Below are 15,984 nucleotides of genomic sequence, written 5' to 3'. Positions count from 1 at the left end.
TGCTGAACGCCAAGCGAGGAAGTTACAACTTCCTCTTTTAAAGTCTTAGGTGTGACTCGATCAAGGATTGATCCTGGATCTACTGGTCCCACAGCACATTAAGACATGAAACAAGCACAGCACATGATAAGATGAGCATCTGATACAAACATACCACATAATGACATGAACAGCTGACAAGCTATCGTTCAGTCAACTGAGGCAATATGACTGGTCCAAAATAAGACATAATGTGTTGCAATCACCTTAGGAAGGACAGGCGTAGGTCTCTTTGGTCTGTTGGGGTCATCTATTATATCAGGCTGGAAGTTGTAGAGTTCCTGTAAGTCCCTAGCATTGAAGTGCCTCTCTATCTGATGTTCATCTACCACACGTTGAGACAGACTCTGCTTGGTGACCTGCCTCTCGTAAATCTTCTCCTCCATCGTACCCTGTGTGAAAAACATACAACAGAGAAGTTATGTGCCATGTCTAGGAAAAATATCGTACCCTAAGGGCGGAGAAACATAAAACAGATGTTATGTGCCATGTTTAGGAAAAATATCGTACCCTAAGGGCGGAGAAACATACAGCAGAGCATTTATGTGAAATGGCTGTAAGAAAACTCTAGCAGGGTTTGAAATTACCACTGACTTGTCAGACATGTTCGGCAAAAAAATGGTCGTGCTCCTCAAAATTTATGCGTTCCACAGACGAGTGTCCGACTGAATATTTGGGCGATGAAATTTGGACATACATGAAATTTTGCTACCTTCCTCAGTTTCCCAAACAGGCGTTCGAATGGATTCATAGTGAAGACTTTTATTCTCAAGAAAACCTGAAATTACTTCAATCCTCGTTTCATCTAACATCACGTTTCTATAAAATGTACCTAACATCCCGTGCAAGACATTCCTTGTTACAAAAATAGATTACCCTGTTCCTGTGGCTTTTCATTGAGCAAAACGACACAAGGCGTATATATCGTGAAGTTCACAGGGACAGGAGTGCGACATTGTACTCTAAGGTGCAAGAATACCCCATATACATTTTACATTTTGCACACCCGCCAACCGATACGTAACCCAAACGATCGTTTGCCGCTTAAATCCAACCCTGTATAGGTCACTGCAGTTTTATTTACAGTACTTCTTAATACTTTTAAGGGGAATGGTGGCAAGGATGAAACAAACCCTGTGTCCTAGTGTGAAACATAAAATCATCACATCAGTTAAACCTTCACCTATGCATGTACAGAGCTCTGCATGAAATAATTTCTCAAATAGAATGACATGTAAAGTGACTCCGGCTAACAGTGAGTGTGCCGAGCTGGTTCTGAATTCCCAGGTTTGGTGGAAATGCGGCACCATGGCTGGCTCTGCATATCCCCACTTTTCAGCTTTATTCATACTTTCTGCATTTACTCCCAGTTCTCAATCCTATTCGTACTTTCTGTATTTACCTCCAATCCTCAGCCCTATTCGCACTTTCTGCCCACTTATAAGTCCAATTCGTACTTTCTATATTTATTCCCACTTCTCAGCCCTATTCGCACTTTCTGCCCACTTAAAAGTCCAATTCGTACTTTCTATATTTATTCCCACTTCTCAGCCCTATTCGTACTTTCTGCCCACTTATAAGTCCTATTTGTACTTTCTATATTTATTCCCACTTCTCAGCCCTAATCGTACTTTCTGCCCACTTATAAGTCCTATTTGTACTTTCTGTATTTATGCTCACTTCTCAGCCCTATTCGTACTCTCACCTGAGCCAGGAACCTGTAGACGTAGACGGGCTTAGTCTGGCCAAATCTGTACACTCTGAAGATGGACTGTATGTCATGAGAGGGATTCCAGGAGGCATCAAACACGATGACTCGATTAGCAGCCACCAGATTGGTGCCCAGAGAGCCTGCTTTGGTGGAGATCAGAAACAGGCGGGCTCTGTAACATGGTGCAGAAAAGAAACAATGCAACATATGCTATATTTGCCACAAAAAGTTAGTCGGAAAAGGTTACAAAGTAGTACTTTTATTACAGAACCCTTTTTTTTTAAGACTATCATCTGACCTTCTAAATAAACCTCAAAACACTGTTCTAAGAGTTAATAATGTGTCAGACATCACACACACTGACATTAAATAACTCAAACTGCTTAGTTCACTCGTGTATACAGAGTCAGTATTGACTCATGACAGTAAAAAAAAATACTAGCCTATCCTCTTAGACTTAGCATACAATGAGTGAGTGAGAGTGCGTAGGGTTTAACGTTGCACTTAACAATTTTTCAGTCGCATGACGACGAAAGAGTCCTTAGAATGCATGTATGTGTAATGTGCCTCCTTGTTGCAGGACAGATTTCCACATGTCTCTTTTATCATGTCTCTTTTTATCTGACCCACCTGAGCCATTATATTGATACAGGTTAACCAGTCGTTGCACTATCCCCTTCATGCTGAATGCTAAACGAGGAAAATACGACTTCCTCTTTTAATGTCCTAGCTGTGACCCGACCCAAGATTGCCCGTGGATCTACCTTCCCCAAGGTTGACGCTCTACCAACTGAGCTATCAGGGCCGGTAGCATACAGTGAGGGAAGTTCCAAGACTGCTGGTTGCCTTGGATACCTAGAGTCAGGATTGAACCCTAAGCCTCTGCTTTTCGAAGCAGACACTGTAACACTCATCACAGTTAAACACTCATTGCAGTTAAATTTCAATGGAAACTGTATTGGAGAATACAAATGCAAATGACGCAATCTCACAGAAAACCACAACACTGCAGAGTGTCATTCAAAATGACATTGGCAAAAAGGAAATTACATACCTGAAGTTCTCAGGGTCGTTGAAGATATCTGCGTAGTTTTTGCGCAAATGAGGGGCTGTGCTTCCATCCATACGGAAGTAATCCTCGCCACAAGTCCAGCTCACCCCAAACTTAAACAACTGATAAGGCAATAGAGTGACTGTGTTATATTTAAAGGCCTACATGATGAATATGTTTGTAAAAAAAAAGATACATCTACTCCAGCCATGCACCATTTGTTGTTTAGCAAAATCACTACTTTATATTCATTCACTAATGGCCAAGTCCTATTGGTGATCAGGTTTCTACTAGTGATCAGGTTTCTACTGGTGATTAGGTTTCTACTAGTGATCAGGTTTCTACTGGCGATCAGGTTTCTACTAGCGATCAGGTTTCTACTGGTGATCAGGTTTCTACTGGTGATCAGTGTGATCAGGTTTCTACTAGTCATCAGGTTTCTACTGGTGATCAGGTTTCTACTGGTGATCAGGTTTCTACTGGTGATCAGGTCTCTACTAGCGATCAGGTTTCTACTGGCGATCAGGTTTCTACTGGTGATCAGTGTGATCAGGTTTCTACTAGTGATCAGGTTTCTACTGGTGATCAGGTTTCTACTGGTGATCAGGTTTCTACTGGTGATCAGGTTTCTACTGGTGATCAGGTTTCTACTAGTGATCAGGTTTCTACTGGTGATCAGTGTGATCAAGTTTCTACTGGTGATCAGGTTTATACTGGTGATCATTAACCTGTGGGTAATGTACGCCATAAAGTGTTACATCATCATGTTATTGCTGGATTTATTCTTACCTCACTTATATGCCCTAGGATACTGTCTTTCTCCTTTGATTCCCCTTCCTCTCCATCCTTCATTTCCTTTTTATCTCCATCTGTCCCTTCATTCTCATCATTGTTTTTCTCTTTATCCTCTACTATATTCTCCTTTTTGTCCTCTTTATCCTCTTCAATTTTGTCTTTCTCTTCAGTCTCTACAGTTTTGCCCTTCTCTTCACCCTCCTCTTTGCTCTCTAGTTTAGCCTCCTGTTTTTTGTTATTCTCCTTTTCATTCTCCTCTTTTTTGTCCTTGTCCTCCTTCTCCTCTTTTTTGTCCTTCTCTTTATCCTCTTCTTTTTTCTCCTTTTCATTCTTCTCAGCATTCTCTTCAGCTGAGGCTTTGTTGTGGGCTGCTTCCTGACTCTGTTCATCCACATACTGGAGAAAGTTCTCAATCAAGTCCAATGAGAGCAAACTCTGACTGAACACCAATCTGAAGCAAAGACAAATCATTTGGAATGTAACGGTGTGAAATCACGGAGACATTGTATGCGTAATTAGGCCTGAAAACTGTATGAGTGACCTAACAATACACTGATGTCAACCTTTAAAGAAAATCATACTGATTTAATGAAAAATGCAATCTGTCAAGTTTTCTTTCACCCAAATAATGCAGAGATATTAATCTTACCCTAAATAAAGGGTTCCCTCAAGTGACAGAAAATGTTTCTCAAGAACTTTCAAGGATTTGATATCCTACGTTTCCATTGCAACAGATACCATTTCGGTAGCTTCTATTTCTTATCTATTTCAAACAACACAATACAATATTTAAGATTCACAAATCAAATACTTACAAATTATACCGAAAAAAAAACAACTTTTTTTCAAGAACTTTAAATCTTAATAGCTTTAATAAAATTCTAGTACTTTCAAGCAATGCATAGACAAGTGTGAACATCCGTACCAATGCGTCAAATTGTTTTTCTCCTCTGATTATTTGCTTTACAGTTAGCTATCATACATGTATGTCATCCAGCATGGGTCCACAAGTAAATTCAAACAAACAATGTATTTTAAGAGATGATGTATTCTAAGAGACAATGCATTTTAACAGACAATATCTGGCACGAGCTAGCACTTACATCTTGTACCCTATTTCTTCATTCTAACAGACAATATCTGGCATGATCCAGCACTTACACCTAGTCCTCTATTTCTTCATTCTAACACACAATACATTCTAACAGACAATATCTGGCATGAGTTATCACTTACATCTTGTACCCTATTTCTTCATTTTAATAGACAATATCTGGCATGAGCTAGCACTTACACCTTGTCTCCTATTTCTTCATTCTAACAGACAATATCTGGCATGAGCTAGCACTTACACCGTGTCTCCTATTTCTTCATTCTAACAGACAATATCTGGCATGAGCTAGCACTTACACCTTGTACCCTATTTCTTCATTCTAACAGACAATATCTGGCATGAGCTAGCACTTACACCTAGTCCTCTATTTCTTCATTCTAACAGACAATACATTCTAACAGACAATATCTGGCATGAGCTAGCACTTACATCTTGTACCCTATTTCTTCATTTTAATAGACAATATCTGGCATGAGCTAGCACTTACACCTTGTCTCCTATTTCTTCATTCTAACAGACAATATCTGGCATGAGCTAGCACTTACACCTTGTCTCCTATTTCTTCATTTTAATAGACAATATCTGGCATGAGCTAGCACTTACACCTTGTCCCCTATTTCTTCATTTTAATAGACAATATCTGGCATGAGCTAGCACTTACACCTTGTCTCCTATTTCTTCACACATCTTGAGTATATCGAGCAGAAGCACAAGTTTGCCGCTGAGCTCCACAGCATGTTCTGACTCATCGGGGACGTGCTCCCACCACCACTCCGACTCTTTAGGAGCAGCCTTCTTTATTGGCTCTTCCTTCAGGCTGGTACTGGAATCATCGCCTGAATATAGGGGCACAATTTTCACATGTAACACTGAGCATGAATACTTCCCAAGAGTAACATTTATACTTTCACTTCAGATTTAGACACAGAAACAAACACTTTTTTTATCTCCCTCAACAATGTCATGTTTTGTTCAGAGTTCATTACTCTATTTGTCAGCAACTTGAAAGAATTTTGTGCATATGTTGACAATGGGATAAGGAGCAATCCATTAAGTTTTGGGGGTGAGCAGGGTCGAGATGCAGACTAAGGAATACTATATGTGATTCTTCACCACTGACAGATGGTGCAGAAATTCAAAGTATTTTCCCTTTGTCTACAGTGTGGGAATTTGTATGTTTATTTGTGGCAAAGGTTTCAGCTCCTGGACTGCCTTCTGGTCTTATTATCAATTGGTCTGTTTCTCTTTATCTTTCCTATTAAATGTCCTTACCGAGGCAATTGTTGCTCTACAAAGAGGCATAAAAAGCCTTTAGTTGTTAACCGCAGAGCAAAATTTGAACATTTTGTACACCAGACGAAAGTAAAAGAAAAATAGTTGTGACCAAATTTCGATGCTCCCACTAGACTGCTTGCCTCCATCATTCAAGTGAAATATTCTTGAGAACGGCATCGAACAGCAATCAAATAAATGAATAAATGAATGAATAAATAAATAAATTTCAATATCTTGGTCTGTTTATGAGCCTACACTCACCTCCCCCTCGTGATCTTGTCTTCCACCCTTTCACAACTTCACCCTTCTTCTTGCCTTTCTCATCACTGGAGTCGTCTGATCTGTATACAGAATAGAATTCCACACTTATACCACTGATAGGTGCATTCTGTCTTATACTTCAATCATGACCACCTTAATTCGCAAAACAGATTCATAATTAACATATCGTCATAGACTGGTAACAGTTTTCACACTCAAACCTTTCAGATTTTCATGGATTTTTCCCCCCCGTAGTCATCAGGGTTGAATATGATACACAAGCCATGAAATACAATAAAATGAAATCAACAGTGTATTCTTAAACTAGATACAAGATAGGCTATGTGTCTAGGAGGTACAGAAGCCAAAATATTTGTGAAATTTTGCATAAACTCTTAATTTAGTACAATAACCCAGGAGCCTCTAACCAATACGGTCGCTGTGAATTTAAGTCCAGCTCATGCTGATTTCCTTTACGGGCGTATGTGGGAAGGTCTGCAGCAACCTGCAGATGGTCGTGGGATTCGACCGAGCCCTAGCCGGTTTCCTCCCACCATAATGCTGGTCGCCGTCGTATAAGTGAAATATAAGTACAGCGTAAAAGACCAATCAAATAAATCACCTATAAATTCCAGAGAATTCATCACCAACTAAGACTAAGTAAAATGGTGTGCTATTCCACTAGATCACTGATGATTTACTGTACACAGAGCTTACCCATTTTTCTTCTTTTTCTTCTTCTTGTCATCATCAGAATCTGAGCAGACATCTGAGGTGCCAACTGGGGACTCGCTATCTGACGCATCACTTTCTGGTTCACTATCATCGTTAATGAAGGATGATTCAAGAGAGCCATCACTCTCATCAACATAGGCAGACGCCTGAAAAAATAGACAATTCCCAGGGTCATAATCCAGTTACACTTGAAACCTCTCCCCATAGTTTAACTTCTCAGTTCACAAGCTGCTTCAAGACTTTTCAATCAGGCTGTATGCAAAGATTTCTCTTGCCTTCATTTAATTCTAAGAAACCCAAGTACCCACCTCCCGCCCCACCCACACACCAAACCCACACACAACCCCCACAACCACAAACACACCCCACTTTTGTCTTCATTACGGCATTTCATTCAATCTGCACTTTGGTTGGTCTTCTGTCTCATTGTAACACTACTCATCTCAACACTATGATATCAAAATCCCTCCCCACCATTAACCAATAGTTACTTGCCCTATTCCCTTCTGCTGAACTATGGCCTTCAGGGAACTCCATGTACGTCTCAACACATACAACGATCCCATATCCAATATTTTGCTGACAACACTCAATCCCATTAGATTACAACAAATAAACCACAAACACTGTTCATCAATGCTGTTTAGCGCCAAGTAACTGATTCCCTTTGGCACAAACAAGTTATAATTTGCCACAGTATTTAAGCCATATCATGAAATAGAACCTAAGTTCTCTGAAAATTCTGAAGTACCAGAAGAACTGATGATATATCTACCTTGTTTTGTGTTCTGATTTCATCTAGCTTCAAAATCCATGGGTGAGTCCATATCTTCATTAGAGCCTGGTAGTCGGAGAAGAGCTTAGCCCCTTTCGTAATGACTGTCCAACCGTCTCCAGCCATCAGACCTTTCATAGAAAGGTAGTTCCTGTACAGATCGATCTGGACCTTGCTGAGGCGAACAGCAATGACATACTCAAACTTAGGGGGAAGGAACTTGGTCAGGGCTGAGTAGTCACGTCTCTGAAGCAAAAAGAAACAGTGACATGCAAAACTTCCCTCACAATTGAAAGTAACTTTTTTCTTCTTTAACTGCATTACCAGCTCTATTGAAGGCAAGACATACTGATCTTCTTGGTCTTGAGGATAGTGTTCTTTTTTTTTTTTTCTTGACTGAGGGCTGCATATTTGAAATGCTCATGCGTCACTAATTGAAGCTGCACATTCTTCATTTGTATCTTCATTTGTTTTTAAAATCATATTATAAGATATAACTTCTTTTGAGAGTGAGAGAAACAGTTACCTACCTTATAACTGGAATATGACAGCATCATTTCAGAGCCTGTAAATCACACTTTCAAAAACAATACCGGAAAACAATTTGGAGCAAATAAAAACATATTCATGGCTTCCTTACCTGGACACACCCAGCCAGCAGGTCATGTAGAATGTGGGCTCGACGCTTCATCAGCTTAACATCGAAGGGCGTGGAGTCAGCGCACTGACCATTTGTTATCGGGTTGACAAATCTGTTCTGGAACTCCTTTCGTGTACCCAAGAGATTTGGCTTCACGAAGTTCACCATGCAATGATCTGAAAATTAGATGGGACATGTTTTGACTATTTCTCACACACCTTCGACATTTTACAGTTTCAGCACCTGAACAAAAGTTAAATGTACAACTACTCAATTTTTCCACATAATGTCGCCAAAGCTTTGAAGGTGTACTTTACAAATGTTTTTTAATGGTTCTAACCACTTTGAAGTGGTCTGGACTAAAACTACCACACAAAATGCTCACATGATACCAGGAGTACGAAATGCAATCCACCTTCTTAAGTCCACCCGAGAAACAATGGCACATATTTTCAAAATAACCAAATGTAGTTTCAAATTGTTCAGTCTGTCATTTAATACATTGTATTTTACTTTTGTATATGCGCTAGTAGACAACACACCTTTCTAGAGGAAGAGAACTTTGAGAATCAAGCCAAGTGAGTGACTTCGTCATGGAGGAATTTTAGTAAAAATACAGTAATCAGCCGTCAGAGGCCCATTTTAAGAAGCAGACACAATTTACGCTTGCAGTAACATCCATGACAACACATACTTAAGAGATAAGCCACCAGAGTAAATATGCTTGCCCTAGTGTTATGACAGCTTTGTAAATGTACAGGATAATTAGTTTGCAAAATTAAGCGTAATTTACAGCAAACAGATTGATACATGAATGATTGAGTGAGTGCGTAGGGTTTAACGTCGAACTTAACAATTTTTCTGTCATATGACGACAAGTGCATGTATGTGTAATGTGCCTCCTTGTTGCAGGATGGATTTCCACTACGCTCTTTTATCTAGGGCTGCTTCACTGAGACACCTTACCAAAGGCAAGCAAGCTGCCCCGCCCGAGCCATTATACTGATATGGGTCTACCAATAATTGCACTATCCCCGTAATGCTGAACGCCAAGCAAGGAAGTAACAACTTCCTCTTTTAAGGTCTTAGGTGTGACCTGACCCAGGATTAACTGTGGATCTACGGCCCTCAAAATGGACACTCTACCAACTGAGTCATCAGGGCTGAATCATCACAGTTAGATTGAATCACACTAAATTGGCCCTGATAGATGTTGCAGACACCAGTACTCACACTCAGAGAGGTTATTCTGTAGAGGTGTGCCAGTCAGGACGATTCTCCTGAGGGTCCTCACACGAGTCATGGCCTTTGACATACCACTGGCATCATTCTTCAGGATGTGGCCCTCATCGCACACCACTAGGTCAGGTCCTGTCAAGAAACACCTCATGTCATATAACCAAGCAGCCATCTCGCGTTATATATGCAGCAGTCATCTTGCATTATAACCAGCACTCACCTTACGTTAAATAAGCAGCAGTAATCTCAGGTCATATATGCTGTAGGCAGTCCTTACATCATGAGTCTCAGCAACCTGCGGATGGCCGTGGGTTATCCTCCGGGCTCTGCCCGGCTTCCTTCCACCATAATGCTGGCCGTGATCATATAGGTCAAATATTCTTGAGTACGTTGTAAAACACCAATCAAATAAATCTTACTTGATGTTATATACCCCGCAGTCACCTCATATTATTGCTACTGGTCTATTGCCTAGAAGATGTACACACGGTGCAATTTGTGGAATTCAACAAATCACATGAAATAGAATTTTATGTCATTTTCATCTGACAAAATGACACAGCCAAAATATTGAGTCTAAAAGATACATGAAATGAATGTTTTTGACTTCTTAATGTGTAATTTAAGAGCAAGTGTCTTAGAATACAGAAGGTACAACATAGCATTCTTCTTGTGGGGGCTTGTGAGGGAAGGGGGTAAGAATGGATTCGATTAACAGTTTTCAAGGCCCAAGAGCTCAGTCCGGAAATTAAGCAGCATGCCATCATGAAAACTTTCGGGCCTCTTGTTCCAATCTATGCAGAAGTGAATTTGTTGCATACACCAAAACCCAATAATAAACAAAATGTCTAAAATATTACAACGGTGGAAAGCATTATGATGGATGAAAACCGGGCAGAGCCCAGGGAAACCCCCCACGACCACCAGTAGGTTGCTGGAACACCATCCCATGGACAACCGGGGAGGAAACCAGTATAAACTGGGCTTGGAACCCACAGTGACCTGCACTGATGAGAGGCTCAACGAGAGGTAGTCTGCAGAAACAGCCACACAAGCATCATTGACTGCTTATTACACCATCAGTGAGAAAGGCAGATGAACTCTGAAAGGGCAGTATTCATAAAAATTCTTAGAATCATTACTTCAGTATTTAAATCATTCTTCTCTAAGAAAATACTTAAATGTGTATTAATAAAAATTCTTAGCACAAGAACAGAAATTTTACAGTTCAACAGCAAAACTGATTAAATGCTTACCAGGGTTCACCAAGGTATCCTCAAATATCTTCTTAAGTTTTTTACTCTTGATGCGACTGTTAGTATGTGTGAGATTCCGGTACATCTCATAGCCTATGATGAGAATCCCTCCACACTCCTGCCAATCTGTCAATGTGTCGGCACGTTTCCAGTTATCCTTCACACTTGACATCTCAAATACCTTAGGCAACATAGGACATGGACATATGATAAGCAAAGCATCTACACATATTCAATAAAGCATTAATTAGAAATAAAAAAAATGTACTGATTAGTTTTTAACGCTGTAGTCAATAATACTACATTCACTTACAGAAGATCGCCTGTAATTCCAGGAAACCTTGCATAAAAATAATCACCTGAACATTAGTAATTCCATGAACTCTTTCATCAAATAATCACCACTGCTATGCTAAGCAGGTGAAATAACATGTGAATAATAGCAGATGACACATTACTTTACCTGATTATTTAAATAAAACTCTTTTCCGTAGTACAATACTTACAGCAGCACCAGAGCATAATCCAAAGATATTGTGAAAGGGCTCTCAATTGGGGAAAATTTTAAAGGTAGAAAAAATATAAAAAGGACAAAGTTCAGATGAAAGAGAGCGAAAAAGTTATTCCCAAATATTCAATATTTTTTCCAACTTTCCCTTAAGGAGAAAAAGACATTTAAAAATAATTTTTGTATTGTGGGCATTTGGAACCACCTTTTGGTATTTATAGTCTTTGTTTAATAATGTCATCAATGAGGATGTAACACAAGTTTAATAAATATTTTTTACACTAGAATTTGTTTCTTTTCAGCTAACAAATGTATTAAAACCTCAAATTGGATTATATTTATATTTTTAATATGTTCATAAATATTATCATAATTTGGGTAAATTCATATGTTTTCGATATAAACAAAAAAATTAACATTCAAATAAATTTATAAGACAAGCATCACATATTTATTTAGAACATAATTATGTAACAACAATAAATACCAAAAGTTGCCCCAAATACCCACCAACTACCTTTTTCTCTTGAAAAAAAAAATCCCAAAAAATATTATAGATCATATTTGCAAATAAGTTTTGACGCTCTTTTATCTGATTTTGCATCATTTTTATGTTTTCTTCTCCTTTAATGCAAAACTGCATATTTTGGGGGGGAAAAAAGTGTACCAGGGAGCTACTACTGTGTGTTGTGTACTTGACAGTTAACTAGTACTTGACCTTGGCTACATGCCTTGAAAATACATTAGTGAATGCATATTTAAGTCAACCAAAATCTTCACTTCTCATATTATACCATGCCCCATTGTTTCAACAATGAAAGACACCTGAGCATATTTGAAAAGTGTACATTTTTTGGAAATCAGTCACCAATTGTGACTGCAAACTGGGAAACAGACCATCAGGATTGGGGCCAGGTATCGGCCCATGGACTGGAGTATAGGTAGATATGTCCTGAGCACAGACCATCAGGAATGGGGCCAGGTATCGGCCCCTGGGCTGGAGTATAGGTAGGTATGTCCTGAGCACAGACCATCAGGAATGGGGCCAGGTATCCGGCCATGACTGGAGTATAGGTAGGTATGTCCTGAGCACAGACCATCAGGAATGGGGCCAGGTATCGGCCCCTGGACAGGAGTATAGGTAGGTATGTCCTGAGCACAGACCATCAGGAATGGGGCCAGGTATCGGCCCTGGACTGGAGTATAGGTAGGTATGTCCTGAGCACAGACCATCAGGAATGGGGCCAGGTATCGGCCCCTGGACTGGAGTATAGGTAAGTATGTCCTGAGCACAGACCATCAGGAATGGGGCCAGGTATCGGCCCCTGGACTGGAGTATAGATAGGTAGGTCCTGAGCACATGCAATTAGTTGGTGGAGAATTCCACGAAATTACTGTTGAGGAACTGTACATGACACTTGCAGATTTATGAGTTGAGGTAGGCTAGATGACTAGCAGTCACCCCCAACCAATCTAATGTCAAGAACAAACGGGTATTTTTTTCCTCCTCAAGACCAACTTCAAGTGTTGTTTACCTCAAGACGATCTTTCTTGTCCAACCACATGCCCACTCTCTCTGCCAATAAGGGACCGTGTTGAGTGGGCATACCACCAGACATGTCCTTAACTTGGTTATCTTCACATTGGACAGCATGGTGTGCACAAACGCCACAACCTGGACAAATTTAAAGTCAATACAGAATGGTGTTCAAGGCATAATTCTTACATTAATTCAAGTAACCAGATGCAAAACTAGGTCAAGTCAGCTTAACATACAACAGTCCATATACAGTCTCAATGACCTTGATTGCTCAAGTTTGAAAAGGTATGCATTCTAAAAAACGGCAAAATATCTCTGCAGTTATCCCTAAAGTAACCATAAAACTAAATTACATGCACCAGAATGGAATACGAGCAGTCCTTCAGATATACACATGTATACAGATCTTTAAAGGTTGACAATTTTTGAGATAAACTTACAGACAGGGTCTTCCCCAGGCCCATACAATGTGCCAGAATACAGCCAGCACCTTCTTCCTTTCTTAAGCGTGACACCGTCTCACAACAACATTCCCACATGAACTGCACAGCTACAAAACAAAGTGGTTATCTGGGTAAAACCTTCACACGTAACAGCATCTGAATTCTACAAAGCATTTATTTGTGCAATATTACAACTTACACTGGTACTTACAAGTCAACAGTGCAAGATGACCGATGAACTGGAGACGATTCCACAAAAGTCAGTTTTGACTTACGTACAAATTTTCGAAATGTGATTTAAGCCCTTGTTTTTCGAAATGGGAGCATTTCACAAATGCTAAATTAAAACAAATATGTAAAAAAATCACTCAGCTCTTAAGTTTCTATGTACCCTAATCTGGGGCTATTCTAGGTCCAAAGTTTGGGCACCCTTGGGCCGAGCGTAGCGAGGCGTTGCCTATTAGCCGGGGGTCTGGTGGCCGCAGGCCCCCAGCCGCTAGATTTTTTCGACGCCCAGAAATGCATTCTAGGCCATATTAAGCACTTTGATAGATGTTATGAAAAGCACTCTCAGGTATTTTAAACAGCTTAAAATATTAGTTAATACTATCCACACATTTATATTTTACATCTATATATATATGTTTTAATAATATAACGATATACGTCTCTGTTGTAGGCCTACGAACTGGGACTGACCCTGAGTTTTAGATGTGACATACATACATGTGACAAATAATGAAACAGTGCATTTTGTCGCAGACCCTCGGGTTTTAATTTATAACACATACCATCACATATATGTCAGCAGGTTTGTTGTTGTAAATAAACAAGTGCATGCACAATGTACCTTGACTTTCACCCAAGCACTGCTTTGAGTTCATTTACTTGCTCATTATAGTAAACATTCTATTTCTTATGTATTGACTTGATAACTATCAGTATGTCAGACATGCACATAACAGATACATTCAGAACCATAATGTGCAAAAAGTCTCAAACAAATTGTGTATTAACTCACCAAGTTCATCTTTTCAAATGAAAATTAGCACATTATGATTCAGCAAGGCAGGATTCTACGATCTTTCACTGAAGCCCATTTCTCCGCTCGTTATCTGCTGTGTTATATTTCCCTTGGAAACCATGGCTTGTATAGCTCTTTTCTGAGTAATGGCATTCTGGTGTTTACTGCCACGGCTGTGATTTTCTAAAACCCTTTTTGGATGGCCTTCTAGTTTAAACTGCTTTATTTTTCCATGTCTCGTCACCTGTTACAGCATATTCCTCACATAATTTGCACTTCCAACCTTGTTGGTCATGACTGTAATAAAGCCAAGAAAACATTTTTTCCCACAGGGCCCGTGATTGACCGTCCCTGTTTGTTCGTCCGTCAAATCTTTTGCCCTCCGTTGTGCTATAGTCTAAAGGCTCGGTTTGTTCTGGTGTTGAAGGCCTATCGCTGTCGACATTTTCCTGTATATTTTCCAAGTTTTCTTGGGTGTGAAGTTTAGAAGTGCTTGGTGTTTCGCTGGTGCTTGCCGACGCCGGTTCGGGGCTAGGGGATATCAGCACGCCCGACTCCGGCACCTCTGGCTCTGCAGCACTTCCCTCACTATCGATGCCGTCACGTGTTTCATTTGCTTCTGAAATCCTTGCCTTATTTCGACCACTACCGCCAAAAAAATCTGTTATTTTTTGTGGATTTTTCTGGTCCTCTGTGCTGTTTAATCGGCCGGATCTATACGTTGACGCTTTTTTGTTATGGCTAACTCTAGTCGTCTTTGGACGCGGCATTTTGGCATCAATCAACCGGTACGTCTCGCTATCACCTCGCCTGCCATTTCTTGCCTAGTGCACGATTTCGGGGTCACCGCGCACGTTCAGTTGCATTGGCTTTGTATGCGCGATGTCCTTCAACCTGTCTGAGGTCACTGTCTTGCACGTGTGACCTGATTATCCTAACATTTATTGGGAGAAGAGTTCCACTCTCCGTGCAGATTCAAACAGCATGTGACAATGCATATTCTGTATCCTCTTTGCAGAGATTTAAACAATACATCACGCTAGCTACCGATTGTGATTGTAATGGCCTATTTAAGGGTGTTTTGATGTCGTTTTGTTTCCTACTGTTTAGACCGATCCATACAAGCAGTGAAGTTCATTTTTCCGCGAATATTGTTTTTCTTTGTCACTTGTTTGGGCGCCCAAACTGGCGACGCCCAAACCCGTTATATCGGGTTCAAAATCGGCCTAGATCAGCTCTAGCTAATTCCTCGACCTTTTCGTTTATGAAAGAGTAACTTTAAGAGCAATTTATTCATATTTTCATTTTGATTTTGGAGACAAAAACTACATTGGTTAAATTGGCCAGTTTCAGGGCTTCACCAAAAGTAAAATTTTATCAGTCAACACAAAATAATGCCTTCAGAATGTGCTTGAATAAACGCCATGCAAACAAGCGAAAATGTTGAAGAATTGGAGTATATCAAAATCGCTTTGTGGTATCAGCCCCTGGGTGCCAGTCCAAGTACAATGACCTCAATGTTATTCCTCAAAGCAAATATTGTAATGATCTTACCAAAATGTATGTACATGTATGTAT

The 15,984-nt window shown here is 40.0% G+C and overlaps 1 protein-coding gene across 1 annotated transcript in view; it reads right to left on the bottom strand.

The window, feature by feature from the left end:
* Positions 1–15,984, bottom strand: part of LOC135473409 (transcriptional regulator ATRX-like) — a 40,808-nt gene that overhangs the window by 6,574 nt on the left and 18,250 nt on the right. Inside the window, 14 exon segments of the mRNA XM_064753259.1 lie at positions 246–431; positions 1,745–1,922; positions 2,805–2,923; positions 3,591–4,047; positions 5,372–5,546; positions 6,247–6,326; positions 6,964–7,127; positions 7,757–8,002; positions 8,397–8,572; positions 9,630–9,767; positions 10,892–11,072; positions 12,935–12,966; positions 12,969–13,074; positions 13,380–13,489. Of these exon segments, the coding sequence (XP_064609329.1) occupies positions 246–431; positions 1,745–1,922; positions 2,805–2,923; positions 3,591–4,047; positions 5,372–5,546; positions 6,247–6,326; positions 6,964–7,127; positions 7,757–8,002; positions 8,397–8,572; positions 9,630–9,767; positions 10,892–11,072; positions 12,935–12,966; positions 12,969–13,074; positions 13,380–13,489 (2,348 nt within the window).

This window comes from Liolophura sinensis, chromosome 8, assembly GCF_032854445.1.
Source record: "Liolophura sinensis isolate JHLJ2023 chromosome 8, CUHK_Ljap_v2, whole genome shotgun sequence".
NCBI classification, from domain to species: Eukaryota; Metazoa; Mollusca; class Polyplacophora; order Chitonida; family Chitonidae; genus Liolophura; species Liolophura sinensis.
Note: the sequence above shows the minus strand (reverse complement) of the source record. Positions and strands in the feature narration are given on the sequence as shown.